Source organism: Silurus meridionalis, chromosome 27, assembly GCF_014805685.1.
Source record: "Silurus meridionalis isolate SWU-2019-XX chromosome 27, ASM1480568v1, whole genome shotgun sequence".
Classification (NCBI taxonomy): Eukaryota; Metazoa; Chordata; class Actinopteri; order Siluriformes; family Siluridae; genus Silurus; species Silurus meridionalis.
The window spans coordinates 8,325,163-8,351,319 of record NC_060910.1 but is presented as its reverse complement, the minus strand read 5'-3'; the positions used below and the strand labels follow the sequence as shown (position 1 = coordinate 8,351,319).

At 36.4% G+C, this 26,157-nt stretch overlaps 3 protein-coding genes across 5 annotated transcripts; 1 reads left to right on the top strand and 2 right to left on the bottom strand.

The window, feature by feature from the left end:
* Positions 1-474: 474 nt before the first annotated feature.
* mfsd10 (major facilitator superfamily domain containing 10) lies at positions 475-6,475 on the bottom strand. The gene is given in 14 exon segments (XM_046841571.1): positions 475-730; positions 947-1,036; positions 1,203-1,250; positions 1,349-1,439; positions 2,905-3,013; positions 3,284-3,395; positions 3,675-3,725; positions 3,728-3,782; positions 3,902-4,081; positions 4,165-4,323; positions 4,465-4,568; positions 4,654-4,750; positions 5,329-5,537; positions 6,309-6,475. Coding segments are annotated over 13 exon segments (1,347 nt in total). The 5' UTR covers positions 5,476-5,537; positions 6,309-6,475; the 3' UTR covers positions 475-626.
* Positions 5,577-13,584, top strand: coq2 (coenzyme Q2 4-hydroxybenzoate polyprenyltransferase). 3 transcript variants are annotated; one of them, XM_046841572.1, is made up of 8 exons: positions 5,577-5,693; positions 9,291-9,634; positions 9,758-9,924; positions 11,845-11,966; positions 12,127-12,212; positions 12,673-12,806; positions 12,879-13,067; positions 13,187-13,584. In XM_046841572.1, coding segments are annotated over exons 1-8 (1,182 nt in total). In that variant the 5' UTR covers positions 5,577-5,691; the 3' UTR covers positions 13,325-13,584. The 3 variants fall into 3 exon arrangements, with proteins under 3 accessions (XP_046697528.1, XP_046697529.1, XP_046697530.1); XM_046841573.1 differs by lacking the exon at positions 5,577-5,693 and adding an exon at positions 8,636-8,709; XM_046841574.1 differs by lacking the exon at positions 5,577-5,693 and adding an exon at positions 8,868-8,890.
* Positions 13,467-25,753, bottom strand: gldc (glycine dehydrogenase (decarboxylating)). The gene is made up of 25 exons (XM_046841569.1): positions 25,343-25,753; positions 25,108-25,186; positions 22,610-22,745; positions 21,934-22,098; positions 21,766-21,843; positions 21,528-21,675; positions 21,156-21,352; positions 20,495-20,591; positions 20,307-20,412; positions 20,074-20,213; positions 19,901-19,981; positions 19,683-19,780; positions 19,039-19,123; positions 18,915-18,956; positions 18,523-18,665; positions 17,564-17,639; positions 16,586-16,711; positions 15,475-15,624; positions 15,254-15,366; positions 14,843-14,981; positions 14,662-14,773; positions 14,474-14,569; positions 14,197-14,369; positions 14,006-14,086; positions 13,467-13,913 (listed from the first exon to the last, which is right to left on the bottom strand). Exons 1-25 carry the CDS (start codon positions 25,631-25,633, stop codon positions 13,776-13,778), a joined length of 3,090 nt encoding a protein of 1,029 aa, XP_046697525.1. The 5' UTR covers positions 25,634-25,753; the 3' UTR covers positions 13,467-13,775.
* Between the last annotated feature and the right edge of the window lie 404 nt (positions 25,754-26,157).

Here is a 26,157-nt window from a genome sequence, read left to right as displayed (position 1 = left end):
TATGCAGAACTGTTCATGCAAAATGTAGTCCTAAGCCATTGTAGCTGACTGTTTATATTACTTATATTCTAAATCCATTCTCAAAGTTCTTACGTTGCTCAGTAACTCAGTAACCATCCTCAGCTGCACAGTGGTCTCCAACTGATCCTGATTCAGTTTGTGCCATTTTTAATAAACATAAAGAGCCAGAATCCATACTGTATATGAGCTGTGTTTTCTTGATCTGTTCCAGAAACACTAGAGAGAGTCCATGGTAAATTTGTAGAATGTAGAATTTTTTTAACAAATGTCTTTTGTTTAAATTTGTGGCATTTGCGGTTTTGCATGTAAACAGTAAATCCTCAGAGAACACAAACTTTCTCACATACTCTTTCAAGGTCGAACAAATTGCAGTTGCAGAATAAATCAGAAAGAGTGTTTGATAGCTACATGTTTCACACCAAATTTAGAAAATAGAAAACACTGTCCACACAATTTTAACAATCAAATATTTTTAGTTCAAACTTTTAGTGTAACAAAACCATGTTGTTGTCCTACTGCATTGGAGTCTTTTCAAATCACACTGTATTACAAATGTTTTATTATGTAAAAATGCATATAAAAATAAATGTAGAAAATATGTGTTCTTAGTCCTCTTTGTGTTGCTCTAGTCGACTCAGTAAGATTAACGGTGCAATAAAGAAAGCTGAACTGATGATAAAGCACATCTCAGCTCCAGCAAGCCAGTAAACTGCAAAGAAATACAACACAACTGTCTAAATAGAAAAAAATCATATGTGACTCTTTTTGAATTATTTAGACCAAACATGATCTGTACTCTTAATAATAGATATATGTGGGCTAAATCATTTCTTAAGGGCTAGTTGTAAAACTGTTTACTACAGTAAAAAGAGAAAAGGCTTCTTATTCTGCTTAACCACATGCAAACTTATATGCAAATAATCACCTGAGGAAGCCACAACTGGTCCCAGTGCTCTGGCCAGTGCGCCAAGACTACGTAGAATCCCCATCACTGTACCCTTCTGACTCACTGTACCTAAAGCAGTCAAGATAGAAGAAAAATTGTTTTAGTCATGAGATGACATGTAGACCAGACACTAAGTACAAATATTGATCCTTTTTTACAAATGACTTTTTAAAAAAGTACAGGGTGGACAATAGGAATACATTTGTTTGTATGTGTTGGGAGAACTAACACTCACCATGCCCAGATACTTGTGCTGAAAGACATGGCACAACAATTGCAGCAGCTGGAAATAAGCAGAAAACATACAGTTGATCAAACAAACAATTTTTATTTAAAAAAGTCAATTCTTTAACAGAAAATAGAAAAATAATAAACGCTTACCAAAGGAATACAGAAACAGGCTGATGTAGAGCATTATTAAATTCCATGCTATTCCGATGAGTATAAAGGCTGGAATGAGTAATACTATTGCCTGAAAACATAAAAAAGTAGAAATAATAATTAAATTACTCTTCTTTTTAAGTAACATTTAATGGTATTACTCATATGAACTTAGATATGAGGGATCAAGTTGAACAGGTCACATCGATTATACAGGGTTTATTTTTTATTTTTATTATTTTTTTTTTGGCTTTTACCACTTATGAATGTCCATGACTCACACCACTGGACTTCTATGTATAAAACAATAAAGATGCTAGATGTTGTTTAATCTTTTTGTTGGTTTTACTATAAAAGAAAGTCTGGGTCCAAATTGTTCCAGTGGTAAAATTGCTGACTATTAAACCCACATTTAATGTTATGTATACACCTTCCACTTACACTCCTGGGCAAAAAAACTGGGCCAAGCACAAAATGGCCAAATATTACTTTTTTCAAGATCTCACCAACAAATTAATGGGCAGTAAATTACCTCTGTTTTTGTATGTTATGGTTGGGTTCAATTTTGGTACAGTTATGGGGAAGAAATGCAAAACAAAATTGCTTGTCGTTTTTTATTAACACAGTTTTTTTGTTAACATTTGTGAACATCAATAGTTTGCATTTAAAATGTATTTTTTTTTAAATGGCAGTTTGGTTAAATAATATATTAAAGACTATTTTACAATATTTTATAATAAAATATAATAAAATAATAAAATAGAATAAAGTTAACGAATGCAATACACTTTATTATATTGATTAAATTGCATAATCGATTATTTGGCACAAATTAAATTGATTAAATAAATGTATTCATTCCTCCCATTCTTAATTCATTCACTCCCTCGATATGCGGAATTGTCAGGATTTTCTCTAAAATTCTTGAAGCTGGACATAAAATGCTAATTAATCCATATCTAGGGTTAGGGTTAGGGTTACAAATCGTATTTCCAGTACACAGAGAGTAGCTACAGTGACACAGTGGCACTAACTCTAGTTTCTTTTTAATACCCCTGGCATTGTTGTGTATGTTTTCATTCCTGAGGTAACTCAGGTTTCAACTACGTATTGCACGTAAAAAGGATTGCATACGTGTGTAACGAACCAAAAGCCCTGTACCCAAAATCGTGTGCGAATACATGTACATGATAATAATGTTAATAATAATTAATTAATGTTAAAAGCCAAACACGTGATTAATTATATCTAACATTTTAATCATCATGATTTCCCCCCTGTTTTTATCTTTCCCATCAAACACTTCCCTGCAGCAAAAGCGAACAAGGGAACTGTGGCACAGAAGGTCTTGTGAGCTGCATGTCCTTAATTCTTGCTAATTTTCTGACCAATTACTTCTTGTTAAGAAAATATTCATATTGTGTATTTAGGGCTTGTCCAATTATTTTGCTCTGGAGTGTAATAAATAAATATGCTGAATGCATTGGCTAAACTGTATGTAATTTTATGGCATAGTCCTTTGTTAAAATGTGATGCTTTTGCACTAAAAGTCTTACCATGCGAACTGTCCGGATCTGCTGACCTGGTTGGATTCTGCGCGCATACCCTCCTTGGAATGCTGCCATGGTGATGCCTATGAAAAAGAACATCTTCCCCTGTTGCATGCTGGGAAAAAGGAACATTTGTTTCGCAGTCTGTCTCAATACCAAATAGGTCAGCTGACCATTAGCAAGCATTAAAATGTTGATCTTACAAATAAACCATGGTCAGTGTTAATGTTAGTGAAATGTGTGGGAAACAATACTGAGTGTCAATCAATGCATGATGAGGTTGGAGCAGAAATATCTTGAATCGATAGACAATTAGGACTAAAATAGTTTTACACTTCAGCATTTTGGAGATATTTGAGAGCGTTTTACCTCAGGTATGGCTTACCTGGAGAACTGGAAGCGCTGATGAGTTAAGAAGCTTAGTGTGAACTCAAGACCGGAGAATATAAAAAGGTATGCAAAATACACCAAACCCAACACCTTAAGATTGCGCATTTCTGATGTAGCAAAAAAAAGAAAAGAAAACAAAGTTAGTGTAAGGAACACATTGTGATGTTGAGTATCAAAGTTAAACCACATTTAACACGTTTCCTAAAGAATGTGCGATGCTTAGACCTACCCAAGTCAAACCAGCCAAAAGATTATATCACAAACAAGCAACTGAATAATCTCAGAGCTGTACCAACTGTCATCATTTTTTGCAATCAAGATTAAATTCATCAAAGAAGCTACTAGATAACAGGAGGAAGCTACTGATGTACAGTGTATAAGCCTACGTCGTTTGGAGGGTGGCACTTTTGTTCTTGTGACTGCTGAGAAGTTAAAATGGACAGAGGGTTGAGCAGGTCTCCAATCGGCTGAACACCCGTGTGCTCCGTGGGGCCCTAAATAAAAGCATATCAAAAAGATTTTTCTAAATATGACTCATAGATGATTGCATATCTGGAAAAATGCTAAACAATTATCTATAATTGACTTGAACATGGTACATGGATTTTCTTGCCTTGTGCAAAGTCTCTGGAAGCATGAAAAAAATGAACAGCAGATCTGCTACAGAGAAGAGAACTGCCAGTAAAGCAGGGCCTTGATAAAACAACTCAGCATCCATCGGTCTCAGTGCAAAGTAGGCTCCCATTAACGGGCCAAGAGTAAAGCCCAAAGAGAAGGAAATGCCAATCATTGCCTATTGTCAAAACAGCAGAGAGACACATGTCATCACACCAACCACCTAAAAATCTACAGTTGTAATTAAAACTAATGACTCACCATTCCTCTGTTTCTCGCTTTAGGGCAAGGCAAGTCTGCAACAACAGCAGTACACAGGCTGACATTGCCCTTGCAGATTCCTCCCACCACACGAGAAAGGAGAAAAACACTGAAGCTGTGTGAAACAGCCCAAAGAATGTAGGAGAAAACCAGGCCCACCTAGACAACACAGAGAGTATTTACATTTTTTCTCAGATATCAACACTCTAAAGGTCAATCTGAGCTAAGATTACACATGAAGCTTGTTGGCGATCGTGCCTGAATTTAGATCTGCTTCATGTTAATTTCTACTTTTCTCACAGTAGTTAAAAGTAGCAGCGGTCTTCTGCCATGCTGATCAGATGCAGATCCTATCACAGGAGAGAAAACGAACTGCAGCAAAGAGTAGACTGAGCCAATCAGACCTAAATTTTAAAAGAAAAGGGGAAATTATCCATTTATTGTGAGAGATAAAAAAATATTATAAACTAGAATATGTGTATATATTACCTCCAAAAAGTACACTGGTGTACTTTCTTTCTAAAGGAATGCCCACAGTTCCCCTGAACCAGTCCACAATGCTTTGTAGTGACAGATACACACTATCCTGTTTCAACAATAAAAAAATTAAAAAAGGTCTAAAATACATTTTTATATACATTTTGTTATTCACTTTAATACACATGACAGTTTATTCAGAACAAAAGTAATAAAAAAAAACTTTTTATTATGCTGACAAAGTTATTGTACTTTAGAACATTAGATCTGATGTTCTTTTATATGTTTTATTTAATCTTTGATTTAAAAATCTTTTAAACCAATTTTATTCTTCCACCATTGTATACAAAGTCTGGTGCATTTGTCATAACTTGTGTATAGATGTGAAGTGAAATAGAGAATATTTGAAAGCATTTCAACATTTGTAAACTGCTCTCAGCTCAAGCACGCTTCCTCTACACTTGCGCAAGCACGGGGCAAACAACTAAACAATGCTTTTATATACAGTCACTGCATGCAGTATGTTCTGGCATTAGATGATGATGGCTGAAATTTTGAAGATGTCAGTAAAATTATCAGTTTATGTGTAATAAACATTTGTGTTTAAGTGTTCCCCTATAAAAAAAATAATAAAAATAATAAAAAATAAGCAATGAACCGACTAAGTCAAATGAGAAAAGAGCTTACCCCTGTTTGACTGTAGTGATCTAAGATAGAGGGCAGAAGGGGGAGGATTACTGTGAATCCCAGTAGGTCCAATAGAAGAGCCAGAAACACCATCCGAATGACTCTGGAAGAGTGTGTGTCATCTGGAGTACTCTTCTCTCCTGCCATCACTCTTTCCTTCTCTGGCCTCCTCAAAATTAGAGAGCTTTGAAGGATCCTCAAAGCATCTCCTGTGTTCACTGAGACAACAAGACTTTTTATACAAGACTTAGCGTGATGATAAAAAATAGTGCCATAAAATGACCTGACAAACTCATTACTGACTTCTTGATATTAATAAGGAAGTATGTCTTTAAGGCTCTACCAGGAAATACTCTAACACTGATGTAAGTAAAAGTTATCTACTTACTTTTTTTATTGTTCAGGGACTTTTCCCACACACAAAATTATTCTCCTCAATCAGTTTAAAACATTAATCCGTACTAATCCGCATTTCACTTATTTTGTGTACTTAAAGCTCTCATGCATTGTAACTTATTTTCTAAGTAAAGAAAGACACATTTGAAAGTATTATAGTCATACCCTACTTTTTCAAGTGATAGTGTCAAAGTGGGACATTTTGTTAATATGTATATAACTTTAAGAATCCATGGATTTTTTTTTTTTTTTTTTTTTTTTTTTGCAATACATGTGTGAACTTAAATAGTTTTGAAAACCATAATGTTCTTCATTCCCCAGACTAAAAATTTCAGTCACTGATATTGGAACCTGATGTGTCCCAGTCTGACCCTAAAATCGTAATGCAATGGAGTTTTAAACATGTCATCATGACCAGAACCATGATGACATGTTTAAAACTCCATGGCATTAAACTCAGATGTAAGACAGACTGGTAAAGCATTGAAAGAGGAAAATAAAGCGGTATTGAACACGGCACACTGAATCACACTGTCTGCTTTAGCCGCAGGTATTTAAATAGTCAAATAATTCATGTTGTTTACCTTCAGCAGCGGTCCTTCAGTCCTGCTCGTTTGAATGGATGCACGAAATGGCACAGTGATAGTGCGCACGCACGCACACACACACACACACACACACACACACACGCACACCTCCTACTTCCGCACTAAACACTAAAGGAGATTAGTATGCATTAGTGTGGCACACTGAAACACACACACACACACACACACACACACACACACACACCTGTGCAGGGCAGTAGTGCTCTAGGTTGAAAACGCAGCGTGGCTCAACCAGGAAGTGGTGTCCTGTTACCAAAAATATTTGTGACGCAAAGAGGACGTTATGAAACAAAGAGAAGTTGTTTTGTATAAAGTGATAAATATAACATCCTTGTATTTTAATGTGTGAAAATGAAACTATATTTTAGTTGCTTTGGAGCATTTCTCAAATCATCACTTAATATTTTCACACCAGTAGGAAAAAAAAACAATATGCAGAAAACATTGGGTTTCTTGCAAAAGCCTTTCATTTTCACAAAATCCTTAGTTCATCTCTCAAAACTGTTTGTGTCAATGAACATAGTCCTTTTTGTCATTGTTCACAAACAAGATCGTCAAAATGTTTAGTCATGTTGACAGTAAGATAGTGTACAGTTTCAGTATTTCCTGATATAAAACTATGGTATATTTGGCATCTATGAATTTCAGCAGCACAAGTTTATTTATTTGATTGCATATTTGATTTATATTGATTGAAAGAGACCGGACGTGATTTACACTTATAATGTACTGTACTATTGTTAATTCCTTTCTTGGTTGGTTTTATGCATTTTCAGAAATTGTAATTGTGTGTTTGCTGTCTGTATTCACTCTCCAATTGAAGGTTCATGAGATTCACCTTTGACTTGTTTTAGAGAACTAGTTCATTATTGGTTGATCTGATGCGGTTCACTCTCCTACATTAGTGACATTTAGGATTCATCTGTGCAATTCATCAGTTCAAGTCACATTTACAAAAAAATGTTAAAAAGAAATTAAAGCTTGACAGATAATGACATCTGGTTAAACCATTTTGCATTCAGTGACTTATGAAATGAACTGATGCCCAGACTCGTATAATATATTTTAATTAACATGACATAAACAATTCTGGGAAACAGCAGACAATTGTACCCAATCAATTAAATGAATGTAGCAAAGCATTTGCAATTTGATCAAAGCAACAAGAAATGTTGTTATTATGTGCACAAGTGACTACATGATGTGGAGGTTGAACAAGTAGTTTTGAGAAATTCGTTTCTTATCTGAGAAACGCTCCACAGCAACTGAGAACTCTGGAGTCTGCCTCCTTCCAGATGTGGATGGATGGATGGATGGATGGATTAATGGATAAATAGATGATAGATAGATAGATAGATAGATAGATAGATAGATAGATAGATAGATAGATAGATAGATAGATAGATAGATTTTTCCTTTCTTTTGTATCTATTTGTTTGTTTATTTGTTTATCACATCCGCTGGCATTATTGTTTTGTAAAGCACTTCGGTTAACCAACGTTGTTTTAAATATTTTCCCCATGAATAAAACTGACTGGTTTATTTATATTGTGTACATTAATGTATATATCGAGGTTTATATAATATATTATATTTGCTACATTTAAATAAAAAAAAATCATAACTTATTCGAATGTGTTAATTAGGGATACTGATTGTAAAATATGATTTTTCCTCTGTAAATCTGAAGTCCTTAATGTACATTTAGTGTAATGTAGACATGTGACCACACGAGGGCGATAAAGTGTGAGATCGGGTTACTTTATAGAATAATTTAAGATAAGATAAGATAAGATAAGATAAGATAAGATAAGATAAGATAAGATAAGATAAGATAAGATAAGATAAGATAAGATATACCTTTATTCGTCCCACAGTGGTGAAATCTCTATGTTACAGCAGCAAAGAAAAATAAATGTGCAAATATATAAAAGAATAGAGACATAATACAGTAAACAATATATACCCAACACAATGTATAAATACAAAAAGAAGAAAAAAACAAGATCCACAAGTAGCCAGAAAGTCAGCAAAATGTTTTATAGTGTCGCACAATAATTCTACAATAATTTTTATTTTGTATGTATGTATATCTAACATACACTATGAAATATAAACAATAAAATTCTTTTAAATCAAATTGTAAATGTAAGTTAATAATAAAACAGGGTGTTTGAAATGCAAATATAACTGATGCAAATATATAATATAAATAATACCCCTTTTTAACATTTCAGATTTTAAATAAATATTTTTAAAATAATTGTAAGCATTTTCCCGTCTAGCGGAACCTAGTAGCAATTCTGTGTTTCCGATGGGACAGTTTACCTACAGCCCACACAAATCCTTCACGTTACCTACATGTCACAACATTGACGTGAGTCGGAAAATATACACATCGGATAATAAATAAAGTATATTTATATTAATGTTGAAACTGAATATTTAAAGTAGAATCAGTTTATCAGTGTGAGAGAGCATGTTAACATGTTAGCTTTGTACTTTATGTGGCTGTTCACTGAATTCGTCTGCTGTTTAACAGTGTATAGTGTGTAAAGGTGAAGGTTTTGTGTATACTGACTGGTTTAAACTTCATTTATAATTATTTAACATGGCAAAGCAAAGATCTAAATTCAAATTAATGACAATGCTTTTTTCAGCTAGGTTTGGGTGTTTTCATACTTATATCCAGATTTAATATATGGGCTTAGACCAAATGAGAAGTCACGTGGTGCAGCCATTATTATTATTATTATTATTATTATTATTATTATTATTATTATTATTCATAACAATTATTATTATTGTTATTATTTTAATAAGTACATTATTTCTTAGTCTCAAAGTCACTACAGGTTTAAAAAAGGAAACAATGATATGACGTAATAAATATATGAATGTTTACGAATAAATTCTTCAGGTTTAATTTTAAATTTGTTTTATGTTTGTTTGTTTCAGGTGTCCAGAACTTGTAGGTTGCTCTCATGTCAAATTTTTCAAAATGATGTGCACAAAGATACTAACACTGCTCAGCTCGCATCCATTACGGAGAATTCAGCCTTGTTTCACCTGTTTTACGACTATCCAGAGAGACAGGAGAGATTACAGTACAGTTCCACTTGCCTCAGGATGCTGCTTTATTAAAAGAGACTTTCAGAAACAGAGAAAGAGTTTGTCAGGTATGCCTCACTATGGCGTCAACAACAAAAGACCTTTCAGCTTGAGTCCAGCAGGGATTGTCAATGCAGCTCCAGCATCTGTTCAGCCGTACCTTCGCTTAATGAGATTAGACAAACCGATTGGTAAGCTTATGAAACACACACTTGTCTGATTAACTTATCAAGAAAATCTAGACATCACAAGAACGTACATTACCTTTGCAATATTATACATGACTGACTGTTTTATGGGGTTTGTCTCGGTAGGAACATGGTTGCTGTATCTGCCCTGTACATGGAGCATCGGGCTGGCGGCGGACCCGGGCTGTCTACCTGACCTACATATGCTTGCACTGTTTGGGACTGGAGCTTTGCTGATGAGAGGAGCTGGGTGTACCATTAATGATATGTGGGACAGAGACTTTGACAAGAAGGTATTCACTGCAGGTGCAGCTGGATTGCAGCTGATTTTCACATAATTCTGTCTAATTGGATGGTCAAACGGATTTGACCCCTCACATTTTAACAAACACTTTAGTAGATCTTTTTAATGGACAATAATATAGAAATGAACCTTGGAAATATTTTAGAGAAATAGAACGAATTGGTTTGCAGTGGTCGTCATTCCTAAAGGAGGCCTCTTCTGAAGCTCACAAGAAAGACAACCTGTCCAAGAACATGAATTACTGGAACCATGTTCTGTGGTCTGATGAGATTGAAATCAACTTGTTTGACTTAGATGGTGTTCAGTGTGGTGATGCCCTGATTAGAAGTATAAATACAATTGTGTCTTGCCTACAGTCAAGCATGGTGGTGGTAGCATCATGGTCTGGGGCTGCATGAGTGCTGCTGGTACTGTGGAGCTGTGGTTCATTGAGGGAAACATAGATTCCAACATGTACTGTGACATTCTGAAGCAGAACATGATGCCCTTCTTTAGAAAGTGGGCCGAACAGCAGTTTTCCAACATAATACTGACCCCGAACACACAGCAAAAATAGCAACTGGCTTGCTGAAGGTGAATGTGATGGAGTGGCTAAGTATGTCTCCAGACCTGAGCCCTATTGAGCACCTAGGCAGTGCTAGAAATCAATGCTCACACAAAATATTGACACTTTGGACACTGTTTTGACATGTTCATTTAGGGTGTACACACTTTTGTTGGCAGTTGTTTTGACAATAATGGCTGTATGTAAAGGTAATCTTAGAGGACAGTAAATCTGCACTGCATAAAAGCTGCATATTGACTTCTCTAAAATATATCCAAGTTTCATTTCTATATTATTGTCCCTTGAGAAGATCTATTGAAATAAGATAAGATAGATAAGATAAGATAAACCTTTATTCGTCCCACAGTGGGGAAATTTCTATGTTACAGCAGCAAGACAAAGAAATAAAAATAGATGCAAATATATATAAAAAAGAAGAATATACAAAAATAAAAAACAGAAATAAAAATAAATAATAATAACAATAATAATAATAATAATAATAAAAAGGAAAAAAAATAAATGCAAATATCTAAAAATAATATACATATACTACAATACCAGTATATATACAGTACAATGTAATAATACGAATAGGAGAAAAAAAACAAAAGTACGCTTTTTAGGTCGTTTTGAGGTAGTATTGCACGTAAATTGAACGTAATATTGCACATAATATTGTACCTGATTTGTTTAATAATATTTCACACAAATGGTTGCTGAAATGTGAGGGGTGTACTTACTTCTGTGAGATACTGTACATTCACCTGTATAATAAACGCATCAAGTCAGCACACATACATACATACATAAATATATGGAAGATATTATGCCCAGTGTTCCCATAAACATAATGTGTTCTGTATACAGTAATCCTACATTTTATAATCTCATTGTGGGACTTTGAATTATAACATCATAGAATTATGAATTGTCTTTAAAAAAAAAATTACACTCTTCACTGTAGGTTGTATTTCAGTTCTTTTGTACCGTTTTCGCATCTTTCTTGTCTGCATTTTTTTTATCTTTCTTTTTTTCCCCTTACTGGTTCATACTGTCCCTTTTTTCTAGTTCTTAAGAACTTATTTAAATAAGATATTTAGATAAGATAAGACACTGCAGTCTTATTACTCTATGAAAGGAGTATCAGAGCATTTCAAGCGAATGTAAATCTGTTTTTTCTTCTTTTTTATCACTGGTTTAACAAACTGTTTTAGGATACCTCTTTGTTAGAAATGTTTGTGTAATTTTTTTAATTCCTTTTTATGGCTCACTTTTTGCAATGTCAAATCGATTGAATGAGTATTTACTAAAAGTCATCTGATGCTCTGAAGATTAAGTCTTGTACTACTTTCTGTTTTTCAGGTGTCCCGGACAGCCATGCGGCCCATAGCTGCAGGAACGATCTCTCAGTTCCAGGCGCTTGTCTTCCTGGGAGGCCAGTTGAGCTTAGCTCTGGGTGTCCTGCTGTGTCTCAACTATTACAGGTCCTTTACTTAAATTATATTGTAGCTATTTATTTTAAAATGGAACGGTTTTGAGTCTAAACACCCACTCCAACGGCTTACTCAATAATGATGTTGGTGCAGCGTTATAAACTGCGGTACAATGCAAACACTGTATAACATTTCAGTCTGTCTGTTTCAGCATAGCCCTTGGTGCCGCCTCATTATCCCTAGTTGTCACCTACCCTCTAATGAAGAGAATAACCTACTGGCCTCAGCTTGTTTTGGGTATCTTCTGTTTAAGTCATATTTCAGCATATACCAGGTGAAGGAAAAATCCACCCCGAATGACTTGTGTTTGAATCTTTATAATTAACCATATCATCGTGATCTTCAATTAATATGTTGGTCTTTTATTCCACTATATTTGACAAAATACTAGTTGAAAGTGATGCCAATAGGATTTAAGCACTGTAACTGTAACTGCCTCATGTTTCTGCATTGCTTTTTAAGTTGGATTATTTATTATTATGACCTTCAACATTACTCTAAAATGTTGAATGAGCAAACTAATAAATACAATTTTTACAGAAATAATGATAAATACACTCCCCAGCCAACCAATTAGCACCAAAATCACCAACCACAGATATTTCTACATAAACATACTTTAATATGATTCAAGGTGGACTTTTCTTTTTCTATAAAAATTGATTTAGTGCAAAATCTTAATCACTTTTCTTGGTAGGTCTTACTTTTAACTGGGGAGCTTTGCTTGGCTGGTCAGCCGTGACTGGATCATGTGACTGGACTGTTTGTCTGCCTTTGTATTTCTCTGGAGTTATGTGGACGCTGATATATGACACCATCTATGCTCATCAGGTACTTTATTGTGTAACTGAATGATGCTGTGGAGAATACATATTCTAAACTTTAACATTCCTTAACGAACAGGACAAGGAGGATGATGTTAAATTGGGTGTGAAGTCTACAGCTCTGAGGTTCCAGGAACACACTAAGCCTTGGCTGAGTGCCTTCACTGTGGCAATGCTGTGTGGATTAATATTCGCAGGTGCTAATGTAAACCAGACAGTCCCATACTATGGAGCTGTGTCCGCAGTGGCTCTTCATCTTGCACGACAGGTTAGTATGGTTCAAATTTTTTTTGTATACATTTTTATTTATTGATTGTTATATCAAGATGCAGTAATGTTAAACAGATTAAGTATTTATATTCTTTCTTTTAATGCTGTGATTTACAGATCTATTCTTTGGACATTAACAAGCCTGAGGATTGCTGGAAGAAATTTGCCTCTAATCGTAATTTAGGACTTCTTTTATTCTTAGGGATAGTTCTTGGCAATTTGTGGAAGAGAAATGATAGTCAGCACGATGGTTAAAAAACATGTAAAACATTGTTGTTTATGTAAATATGTATTTTGCTTAATCGTGATCACTCATTTAAAACATTTATTACATTTTAATAAACAGGGACATTATACTTCTTTAAAAAATAATTAGAAACTGTTACATTTATAATAATAAAAAAAAGACATGAACATTGAGAACAGATATCAAGTTACATCTACATACACCAACAAAAGCCAAACACATTTAAAGGAATTTTTTTATACATGAAATAAAATATATAACAAACCTATGCGTGCTGATGAGTAGATTATGTTCAAGATGACGTTTATTAGACCTAAAGAAAGCAGTATAGAATGTGCAGAACCAGAAAGAATGCAATAAGTGAAATTAAACACTGAATTCCAAAGGAGAGCTGCATGATGTGCTGGAGATGGAGATTATTTGCAGGAAGGTGAGTAAAGAACGTTTGCTGGGAGGTGGTCACGAGGATGCGCATTCCTCATATGGAGATTCGTAGACATCCATGGGGGGGCAGGTGCACACAAGATGCTGGTCACCATAGATGTCATCAATCCTTGAAATTGTGGGCCAAAACTTTGTCTCAGGTCTCACAAAAGGCTGAAACAGGACAAAGAAATTTGACTCCAGTTGTAAAGTAAAGTATAGAAGTGTGATTTGATGTGAATATTTAAAAGGATTAATATATATACCATGGGAAAAGCAGCAGTTTCCCTAGAGTAAGGTCTGTCCCATGTACTTGAGGCAATGCATGCCAGAGAATGTGGCGCCATCTGTGTACAGTATAACTTGGGTGAGCCTTTATGGCTAACAATTAAACTGCGCGATATTTATTCATTGCAGGATAATTCAAAATTATCTCAATTAAACTGTTAGTGTGTACCTTTAATGGGTTAACTCTAGAATCCATCCTGCCTGACTCGATGTCTGCAATTTCCTGTCTAATGGCCAAAAGGGAGTCACAAAAACGGTCCAGCTCGGCCTTGTCCTCTGACTCAGTAGGTTCAATCATTAGTGTTCCAGCCACAGGCCATGACATAGTAGGGGCATGGAAACCTGGTAAATGTTTCAGAGATTAGTACATTAGTAATAAATAATACCCGTACATGATTAACAATGTAGGAAAATGCTGCCTTAGCATTCTCAAAAGAATCCTGTACCATAATCCTGTAGTCTTTTGGCAATGTCCACTGCCTCGATGTTGGCCGTCTTCTTGAACGGTCGAACATCCAAAATAAATTCATGAGCGACAAAACCTGTAAAGAAATGTTAGGTTTTTTTTTATATATATATATATATAAAAACTGCAAACTAGCAGCACTGAATATATATCAAAACTGTTATTCACCTTTAGAGCCCCTGAACAAGACCTTGTAATTGCTTTCTAGTCTCTTTGCCATATAGTTCGCATTAAGGATGGCCACCTCTGTTGCATGCCTTAGACCATTAGCACCCATCATCTACGAAAACATTACAAAGTTTATTATCCATGCCAAACTAATTTATTATCCAGCTGACAGACACATTACCTTTATGTAGGCCCAAGAGATTGGCAGGATGGCACTGGAACCCCAGGGGGCTGCACTGATGGTGCCTAGTGAACTTGTGTTGCTACACTGCATGTTCACCACTGGGTGGCTTGGTAGGAACGGGGCGAGATGCTCCTTCCTGATACAGAATTAGCAGAAGTTAGGACAGGCTTCATATCAGTGTATGAATTCAGTAGAGTGCATACATAAATTTGCAAATTTCATTTATAGCAATAAAAATAGTATGCTTCATTACCACAACAAAAACTGAAAATACAACAAAATCTTTACTGTAAAAACATTTAGCCTTTTTTTTCCCCCTATTTTTAAAATTGCCTTCTTTAAATCAGGTTTGAAATCAAATTTTTTTGTTGTTGATTTTTTAAACATAGACTGTAACATTGAACTTACACTCCAATTGGACCCATACCAGGTCCTCCACCTCCGTGAGGAATACAAAAGGTTTTATGGAGATTCAGGTGGGAAACATCCGAGCCATAATCTCCCGGCCGACACAACCCGACCTAGTAACAAGTTAGAACACGACTGTACACATTCGAATGATATACCGATATATAATAAGACTTCACGAGGCAAGTTTGAACAGTTCTAACAGCCATTAGTTTGCTTACCTGTGCATTCATGTTAGCTCCATCCAGATAGACCTGTCCGCCGTTCTGGTGAATAAGCTCACACACTTCACTAACGTTCTCCTCAAACACACCATTAGTCGAGGGATATGTGATCATTATGGCAGCCAGATTTGCTTTGTGTTTATCAACCTGTGGATTGAAGAAGGTAAAAAAATATATTAGTATTAAAATCATGAGAAGTAAAGCAGATAATAATGATAGTAATAGTTATTTTAAACACCAGAGCTTGAAAGACTTTGAATATTAAACTTGCAGCTTTCAAACATTGTCCTAGGATACAAAATATTAGCTTATTTCTTTCAATTCTGTGTAATGTTCTTTGTTAAATATTTCAAAAGTGAATCATTTACTCATTATTTTTAACATGCATGTGAGAAATTATGTACATTTCCAGTAACAGTAACACAAAAATGCCAGCTGAATAAATTAATAACCTTTTCCACATAACCGTGAATTTGACAAAGATTTTTATTTTCTCAACATAAATAAGCCGCACCTGTCTATAAGGTGTCTACACTAAAACTAATGAACTTTACACAGGCTTTAACGAAAGACACTAAATGCAATATGTTGCGCTTTTATTAGGAGCATAGCGGTATTTTGGGAATAGCCTGCCACTGCATTCTTCCGGCATTTCTGCGTGTGTTCAAGACTGAGGATTATGTCCTTTTTATTTTCTGATGCTCATTTCTAAGTTTCTTTGACTAACCCGTAACGCTGTTGCCAAGAAAAATAAAAAAAAAGCACGAGTTTTGGAAACCTGTCTGTGCTTATATGATTTCTGTTGCAACTGGAGTTAGTGAGCTCTCCCTTCACCCAGACTCAACGTGTTACAACGGCTTGTATCTAAACAGTAGCCGACCAAGTAAGTCATTGTTCACTGTCCTCCTCCTTCCTTTCACAACTACAGTAATTTACTGGGGAGTTTATCTCTTGTCATCGTCGTGCGCCACCGGTGGAAGTTTTTTCTCCCGAAGCCGTGCAGCTCAGAACACAGGTGAAGTCTATTACATAATTTTCCTGTCTGTGCATGACAACAGAGTCAATAACAATAAGAAATAGACAATTTTTACATAGAATAATCCTGTACCATTGCTTTCAGGTGAGCCACATCAATGCTGCCATCTTTGTCCACCTCCACGACCTGGACTTTCATACCCGCCATCTGAGCGCTGGCAGGGTTAGTTCCATGAGCAGATTTGGGAATCAGACACACCTGATATTTAAACACAGACAGCAATCTTAGAATTTTTTTAGAGCTGTGTGGACCTCTCATATATATATTTCTCTAGCAATATTACATTTTAATGAGTCTTGTGATAATACATGTTATATTTTTCAAATGTGCACACAACAATCATCAAACTAGCATCTTTATAATTTATTTCAATTGTGGAAATCAACCAATATGCAACTTATACAATAGCCAGAGCCTAACCTGTATTTTCAAATGTATCAGACCTCTGAGAACATTAAAATCTAACTTTGATTTGACCGTACAAGGACACTGGCACAGAAACTTCATGCTTCATGATCACTAAATGACAAAACACTACAAGCTCTCAGAATGTGCTAGTTGCTTTGTATATTTTATTTGCACAACCATGGCAGTTTGGACCTTGGATGTTCCATATATATCTAAGATGTGAACAGATGTGAGGTGTTCAAACTCAGATTACAGAACAATGAAAGAAGTGATACAGGTTATCTTGAATACGTTGTGTTTCTTCCTCTCTCAAGCTCCCGTAATCTGCTTGTGCAACTGATTCCTTATTTAGTTCAGATGAAGCACATCAACTCTATAACCATTACAAGTTTAATCAATTTGTGGGCTCGTCAGTTATAACCCCACCAATGTGGCTGTTGTGTAATATTCCTGTCCTTATCTCTTTCCCAGTGTACACCAGTGCAAACAGGCATTCTGATAATTCCTAGAAGGACAATCTTCCGTAAAGATTTCATCTGCTCCCAGCTTGTCATGGCTTTTTGTTTGTTGGGTGACGCGATCATTTTATGTTGGTTCTTGTTTTAGATTAGTTACCTATTCACTAAATGTACAGACACTCACACTTCTATGGGATTCTCCTTTGGAGTTCAGATAGGCTTTGATAGCAGCCAGGCCAGCATACTCCCCCTGAGCTCCACTGTTTGGAAAAGCAACACAGAATTCAGACTGGCACGCAACTCTGCCTCAGCAGTTCACGGTACAAAGTTCTTAAGGACAAGATCTCAATGAGGATAAAGTTCAGCATGAGAAAAACCCCACTGTATTAAGTGTTACACTGTTTGTGCTTATGTTGTCTTAAGATTCAACAAACATTAACCGCCATAACAAAGCACAGTACTGCTTACTTTGTGAACAAACTTGTTCCTATATCTTGTAATTTCTATAGTAGCATCTCAATCATGGTGACTTGTATAGAGGAACATTTGCTTAGCTTCAGCCAAATAATAAAAGAGATTAAAAAGTTTGAATCTTAATTAACAAAGAAAAATTATAATCTTTGGTTGGGTTTTATATGAAAGGAATCATTCTTTTAACATTTATGGAAGGAGTCTCCACTGTCAGTACAGAGAAAATACAAATGAGAATAAATATGAAAGGGTTGTAAGGAGACAAATGGTATGTAACCTTTTTGTTCCAAAAAGATAATTGTAACAGTAAAAGTATGTGTCGTTCTTCAAGAATTTGACAACAATTTGCTGTACGGACATACGGATACATCATGAAACACCTAATCTTACTTTATTCCGTATTACGTATATGTCTTAACTGCACACAGGAGGAACAGCTGTTCAGTTATTACTGAGGATTTTTTTTAATGGTACTGCTCTTCAATTGGACAAAATTAATAACTATTCCAAATTAATCCACCAGATAGAATGTTTTAAACCACAAAGATATAAAAAAATTTGACTTCAGCTAAAGTTAAAGAAAAAGTTAAACCAAAAGACTGGGGAAAAAACAGCAGTATACTAATTATACTAAATTAGTGAAGGCATCATTGCAACACATGCCGTATTTACCTGTTTGGTTGAAAGGAGATCTTATCATATCCTGTGATATCACAAAGATCCTTTTCCAGTTGCTGGAAGAGCTGTTGATAACCCTCTGCCTGGTCCAGTGGCACAAATGGGTGGATGTTGGTGAACTCCTGCCAGGTGATTGGCTGTCAATGAGTAAAAAAAAAGTTTTCATGAATGAGCTGACTTAGTGAGGGTCAATAAACTGGAGCGAGTAAAGAAACTGTGAATCGGCTAGTCTTTTGGCGAGGGAACGTCCTACACATTCCAAAGCATCTAGGGTACATGGTCTTGGTGACAGCACACATTCTTATATTGTAGCCAAACATAGCCTTGACAACGGCGCTAAGGCTATCCTTGATTGTCCTGCGTAAGACAAAATAAGCATGACTCACCATGAGCTCAGACGAACTGTTCAGCTTCATTGTGCAGGATCCCTGCATTAAAAAGACAATAGGATGTTCACATAGACTTAATGAGATGTAATGATTATTCAAATCTGTGCCTTTTGTGACTTACCAAAGGAATCATACTATGTACAAGAGAAATGTCTTTATTCTCCAATCTTTTCATATAGCGGACAATGTTAGTCTCTGAGTGATAACTGAAAGTGCAAAACATTCATAACATTACTGCTGTGCATATGAAGAAAATAAGCTCTGGTTAACACCATACTGAAACCTAATAGCTGAACTTGTCTGGCTTATTCTCTAGCGTGATCGAGCATTACACTGTCTAACTACATAGACATCTAGAGTACATTAGATAATATGCAAACACTTAACTTTTTGTACTTAACCAACTGCCTATCATAATAATATTATGTAATATTGGCTTGTAAAATTTTATAGACAGGTTTTCATCTGGTCACATCATGTTCTCATAACAAATAGCCTTGTCAGTGTGTTTTGCAATCCCAGATTTTATCCTGAACATCCACATTTAACAAAACTTATTATGAAAACATCATAAACAGTAAAATGAGACTGTTTTTTTTCCTCAATTATATTGTGTATTTTCCCAAATAATACAGGTTTATTAGTTATTGGTTATTCTGTTTCACATCCTACTGTGAATGTAAAAACTTCCCCACTGAAAGAAAAAGCTCATCACATGAATGTGTTAACATTATGTGTAAACTTCTTGAAGACCTCATCACAGACCTGTTGAACACTGGGTGCGTGAGGAACTTGCTGGTCCTTTTGAAAGCACTTGCTAACAGACCTTTGGGTCTCTCGCTCATTTTTTCAGCAATAAGTTCCTGAGAGAGAAATGAACACAAGTAGTAGTGAGTAGGTATTGTTCCCTGTTTACCAATTCCCTATTTAAAATGCAAAACCAGAAGCTCTAAATGCAATGTTAGGCTTCGCTGGGAACATACAGCAGATGATTCACATCCAAACACCCACAGCAGGTCATCCAAGTCTCTCTCTGTAACAGTCTCATCCAGAGACACGCCGAGCTGAAACCATTCATATAAAAATGTTTTAATTTTATTTTATTTTTTTAAAAGAGTCATATACATTTTACTGAAAGTACTCCTCACACACTTACCACTCCTTCACCATAGATTCGGAGATTGATCTTGCGCTGTACAGCCTTCTCTAATGCGTCTTTGGCAGCAACACCACAGTGAATTTTCAGTGTGTCGAAAAAGATTTCATTCTGGAGCTTGTGTCCGGCTCTTATAAGTCCTGTAATGGCAGTATAAGAAATGATTACAGTGACATTCATGACAAACTTTGGCTTGTGTATCAAAGAGCTGTATTAAACGACTGATGACAAACCTTCAGCGAGAATCATTGTTGCTTTGTGAGTCCTTGTGGAAATGTGCCTCAGGCCTTGTGGGCCATGGTACAGTGCATACATAGCAGCCATGTTTGCCAAGAGAGCCTGGAAGAACATAAACCGTTGAGTCACCTACTCAAGGTTGCCATTTTGCATAATTTAGTGAAGTAAAGGTATCGTTTTGCACCTGAGCTGTGCAAATGTTGCTTGTGGCTTTGTCTCTGCGGATGTGCTGCTCTCTGGTCTGTAGGGCTAGACGATATACATCTTTTCCTGCAGCATCCCTGTCAATGAGAAACTAAGGTGTTAAATGTTTTGACTAATCTGACTTCATTGCAGGATGCTGCATATACATGATGTTTGTAAAAGTGCTATGAGAAAACAGATTGAGTTCAAGTAAATTTAAAGGCACTAACAAAGTATCAGAGCTCTTTTTAGGTAAACTTTGATGGCAACATAATATATAAAGTTATTTGTATGTGGGTCCATATTTAAATGAGCAGTAACATTAATGTGTATGACAGATTGGATCAATTATTCATTGTTTGTTTCTTTGTTTATACTTGTGTACAACCTGCGTATGTTTCTTTGATAAATCCTAATTTGATTGTGCATACAAGATTTCTGTTATATACATAATTCAGTTGTTATGTAGAGTAATTAACTTTATCTAATTCAATGTATTCAAAGTTTCCTATTGACTACTGTTAATAGAAAGAAATTATTTAGCATTCTCAACAGATTGGACTCTAAAGTAAAATTATTTAATTGAATTCAGCCAAGAAAGTGCACAGTATTAAAGTCATATAATTCTAACATCTCCACATTTACCACATAGAAGGGCTCACCTTGTGACTCCAACCATCCTTCCTGGCATCATTCTGACCAAGTTCTCCTTGACTGAGAAGAAGGCAGCATGAGGTCCCCCATAGCAGAGGGGAACTCCAAAGCGCTGGGAGCTACCCAGAGCGATGTCCACCCCAAATTCACCAGGCGGCCGCAAGATACAAAGTGCCAGCAAATCAGTAGCACAGCAAGCCAAAGCCTTCAAATTAAATGTAATATAAAGCAATTGAAAAACAACTGATATAGCTTTTTATTATATTATATTCATTATTATAAATGTTAAAATAATCATCAGTGTTTTAAATTGCCAAACAAAACAAACATTTTTTCAGTTTTAAAAAGTACATTCAACAGCCCTATTGTGCAATACATACCCCACCCTTATGAGCCCGATCCACAAGATCAGAGAAGTCTTCCACCCTGCCTTCGGTGTCAGGGTATTGAAAGAGCACCCCACACACATCCTTTCCACTGAAGTCCATCTCATTGGGCAACTTCAGCTCAGTTTTCACCCCGATGTAGCTACAATTACAAAGGTTACATATGACTTTAAGCAGCTTTTTATATTGCCTATAGTTTAAATTATATTGTAGCTCAAATAAGGTGATGTACTTGGCTCTGGTCTGCACTACTGCGATGGTCTGTGTATGACAACGTGGATCGATGTAAAATGTCCTTCTCTTGTTTTGTCTGAAGACATAAAGCAGTCAAATAAGTCCCACAGACAAGTGAAAAAAGTGCTATGTTCCTGAACCTGACTTATTATCTAACTCTTATAACCTGTGGCAGAGCTGCATGGCCTCAGCAGCAGCAGTGCCTTCATCTAGTAGGGACGCATTGGCCACTGCCATCCCAGTAATGTCACACACCATGGTCTGGTAATTAAGCAGACTCTCCAGACGTCCCTGTGCGACCTCTGGCTGGTACGGAGTGTACTGGGTCACCCTGTAAAGAGGAAATGTTTAAAGATTAATGACTGACCTAATAGTGCAGGTTGAAATTACATGGTAGCACTAATATGCAAAGCAGCAGATGAGTAAACTTGATTGCACAATTAGATCACTGATTAATAAAAAGGCTGAAAAGCCTTAACTCAGAACATTATGTCCTGAGTTACAGGATTTAATTTGGGTTCAGCATGCTATTCATAGGATAATTCTGAATGTTAGCTTGTAAAAACTTGTACCTAGTGGCTTAAAACTCATGAGGAAAACATGAAACTAGTATGCTGGATTCCCCATGCATTTACATTTATGGCATGAGACAATTACCCTCATTTAAAGAACTGAGCAGTTGACGCTTAAGAGCCTTGCTCTGGTGCTTAGCAGTGGTAGCTTCTTCATGACTCATGTAAAGATAATATGCATATATTGAAAAGCCACTATTAATAAAATCTCTTTCACTGCACTTTAGCTTGCTCATAAATAACTGGCATAAAGGGATTAGAAGGACACACCAGCCTGAATTTTCCAGAAGATTTCTTTGTATGGCAGGAGGCACAGAGCAGTTGTAATACCCCATTCCAATGTAGGACCGCCAAATCTTGTTCTTGGAAGCAATCTTCTGGAGAGACTCAAGAATTTCATTCTCACCTGTAAAGAGTTACCAAAATTTTTACCTGAAAGTTTGAGGAAAAAAAACTTTTCATTTGGTTTAACAATTCAAGACACTTGAAAAAATAATAAACACAAAAAACCCATTCACATGAGGAAGGTTTTGCCATTATGCTCTGTTGAACATCAACGATTTCCCCATGTGACTCCACTGGGCATGCTATATAAAAAGCTAATCATAAATATAACTCAACTTGACAATCAGGAAAAACATAAGGCTTTGTGCCAAACACAAAAGAAAACATGTTTGCATCCATTATTTAATATAGTAATATTTTTATTCAGACAGCTACAATGGAATTATGCAGGTTACCATCCCAAGTTCATTATTTCCTAATAACAGCCTGTGTTATTGACGTCAATATTTACCATTTATCCTGGGAAACTGGTTATTTATAAAGTGATTAAAGGAAATGGGCACATGCGAGCTATTTCTCAGTAGCTTTTGGAGCTAGTTTAATTCTAGTTGCTTGGATGCACTGGAGCATGCTGGAATTCCCACACATTGTGGTGCAGCTTAGTAACACAGCAACTCAGCAGAGCATAGACAATACGGTAGTGCAGTCTGAAGCGCACACATTGATCTCACACACCAGCACAGCAAAATATGCTAGACTCAGGGTTTGAATTGACCCACAGCAGCCTTGTTTCAACTTGTTTTAAAGTATGTGATATTACACCATGCAATGTGTCTGTTATGCTGAAAGGGTTCTGTCTACCATCATAAACTGCTCACATTATATTCTGCCAAATAATATTTTACAGATATGGATCAGTTTGGATAAGCACATTTTAACCTGATTTTATTGACCTAGGGAAAATTGGAGTTTGATAAATGCGGGTAGTCTTTTTAAATAAGTTGAATTGTCTCCTCCGTAATGAGGTTACATCTGCTGTTCATGTGCAAATCTCTTACTGGATTTGAAAAGCAAGCTTTGAGCAGTTGAACCAGTAAAATCCAGTATGGGGGCATCCTAAATCCCCCATGGAGCTCTTCAGCATGGCTTGCTTTAATACTACAATACTCTCTCTCTCTCTCTCTCTCTCTCTCTCTCTCTCTCATACACACACACACAAACACACAACTGACATCTGGGTACTCAGAGAATGGACGCTCACTGAACTTAAACACCAAATTCATGAACTAAAGAAATCTTTTACAAACATGACAGAAAAACTTCTTTCTCATATGATTATGTACACGTGAGTTTGTTATTTTTATCATCCTTAAATCTATAGACATTCACCCTGACCATTCTGTTGAAAAGTTGCCAACTTCTCCATCATGTTGCTGTTATTCAAATCAATGAATGATTTAACCTTTTGTAAAAGGTTTGCACCCATCCTAATTGCGGAAACAAATCATATTGTATAGCTCCTGCTGTGAGGCGGACAAACCCAAATAATGTGCAATTCATAGATGTTTTTGGGAAGATAAGTGGGTTTTTACTACTAATCACAAATCATGAAAACAAACCAAGTATTAATCAAGTGTAGATTTGTGTCGAGTCAGTTATATTTTAAGGACTATATGCAAACATCTGCTATGTGAAAACGCTTAAGTTTTATTATCCTTTTTTTATTTAAATAAGTAAGCTTTTTTTCCAGATTGTGCCCATGCCCTCAACTTCTAAAGGGGAAAGAATAAGAATAAGAATATCCAGAAATGAGACAATTTGATAAATAAGTACAAAACAGAATCAATGCACATCATTTCCGAAACCATTCCTTCCACTGTCCAGAAGATAAATCATGCTGATCCAATGGAAAGAGATGAAGATTAGGCGCTCGTGCGTTGCGCCACAGTCGGTGATGTATGCGATGTGATGTAATGTAAATCTAACACTAACCAGCTCAAACTGGCCCTGTGCTACAACAGATCTGGCTGAACTTTACACTCGACTTGCCATGCAACTGGCAAACACACTCCGAGATACTGAGGGGCGGCTGAAGTTCGTGCAAAAAAATAAAAACTTCCAAATATGTGCAGATGAAGACTTCACAGTGGAGAACCAGCCAGGCTGATTATTGGCACACAGAGAGCGTGCAGCCTACATTCCACCACACACAGGGGTTTCTTTTTTGTTCGATCTGGTTCATCAGAAAAATCCCACGTTCACGCCTGCGTCTGAATTAATGAGGCAAAAACTCGAGCGCGAGCTCTTTTGTGCGTGTTATTTTATACAATGTGTTTGTTTGCGTGCAAATGTAGCTCAAATTTCCATGCATACAAACAATAAATGTATCGTGCACCCATATAATCCTCGTCTATACCAAGTCTAGGATTAAGTGATTAAATTTACATCAACACACCGCACGTGCTTTACTGAGGAACACTTACAAACTGGGTCGTCCATTTTCAGATTCCTTTTCAGGCGAATAGATGGAGGGATGGTGTTTTCTATAAGATCGGACATGGACTGAAATAAAAAAAAGACATGATTATTAACAGTGTGCATCATATATTATGTACAGATCTAACCACAATTAGGAGGAACCCAAGGGAGAACCTCCAATGCGCTACAAAGTAACTTTATCACAGTTACACTGAAATCACGCTTCTGTTCCCAACTCACCGCAACTCCGAGAGCGTTGAGCATCTCTCTCTTCTCTTTATCACCGGGTCCGATGTGTCTTTCGGCAAAATCATCATGCCTGGGCAGGATCCTGTCAATCATTCTCGAGCCTAAAACCGCACAGGTTCTCAGCTCGCGGATTTGTGCTGAGCTGTTTGGAAGTTGTGTTTTTGCGTGTGTTTTCTGGAACGCATTTCTCTTCCCACATGCGGTTTTATACGCTTTGTGCTGCACACGGGTGTTTACAGCTCTGCTGATTAAAACCGACCAGGATTTCGCGCAGCTCTGCATATTCTTCAATTTCCAGTTAAAAAAAAAAAGAACATCTAAAAACTGCTCGGTCACACCCCACTCCGCGAAGCTTACTGATGTGAACTTTCCCGTGAACTGTCTTAAAAGTGTCTAGGTTGTACGCCTCCTGGTTATACAGCGAGCAGCCAATCAGAAAGCAGATGCGCCACAACGCAGTATCGAGCCCCGTGCCAAAGCTCCCGCCCACTGGATCCCTAAAGTGCACTTTGCTTTTATGACGCAACAAGTACGCTGTGACATTAGACATTGAGGTAGTGGACGGCAGGGGGGCAAGGTGGCACCGCTCCCCGCCCCCAAAAATATGCTGTTCCCCCCAGTGCTCTCCCAACAATGGACACTGATCAGACCATAACAAGCAATTCGAGTGCATTTCAAACCTCATGCCCTGACGTATACGCCTATTGAAATAAAACACACCTACTCACTGTCGGTTCTTTGCCAATTACAGGTGCATCTCAATAAATTTGAATATCATTAAAAAGTTGATTTATTTTAGTAATTCG

Coding starts and splice junctions, on each gene's coding strand:
- gldc (XM_046841569.1), bottom strand. CDS start 25,633: ATGCAGAGCTGCGCGAAATCCTGGTCGGTTTTAATCAGCAGAGCTGTA. Junction 21,353..21,527: donor ATCGGGCTCATAAGGGTGGG/GTATGTATTGCA, acceptor TTTAATTTGAAG/GCTTTGGCTTGCTGTGCTAC. Junction 15,625..16,585: donor TGGCTCACCTGAAAGCAATG/GTACAGGATTAT, acceptor TTCAATCCACAG/GTTGATAAACACAAAGCAAA.
- coq2 (XM_046841572.1), top strand. Junction 9,925..11,844: donor ACAGAGACTTTGACAAGAAG/GTATTCACTGCA, acceptor TCTGTTTTTCAG/GTGTCCCGGACAGCCATGCG. Junction 12,213..12,672: donor CTGGCCTCAGCTTGTTTTGG/GTATCTTCTGTT, acceptor TTTTCTTGGTAG/GTCTTACTTTTAACTGGGGA.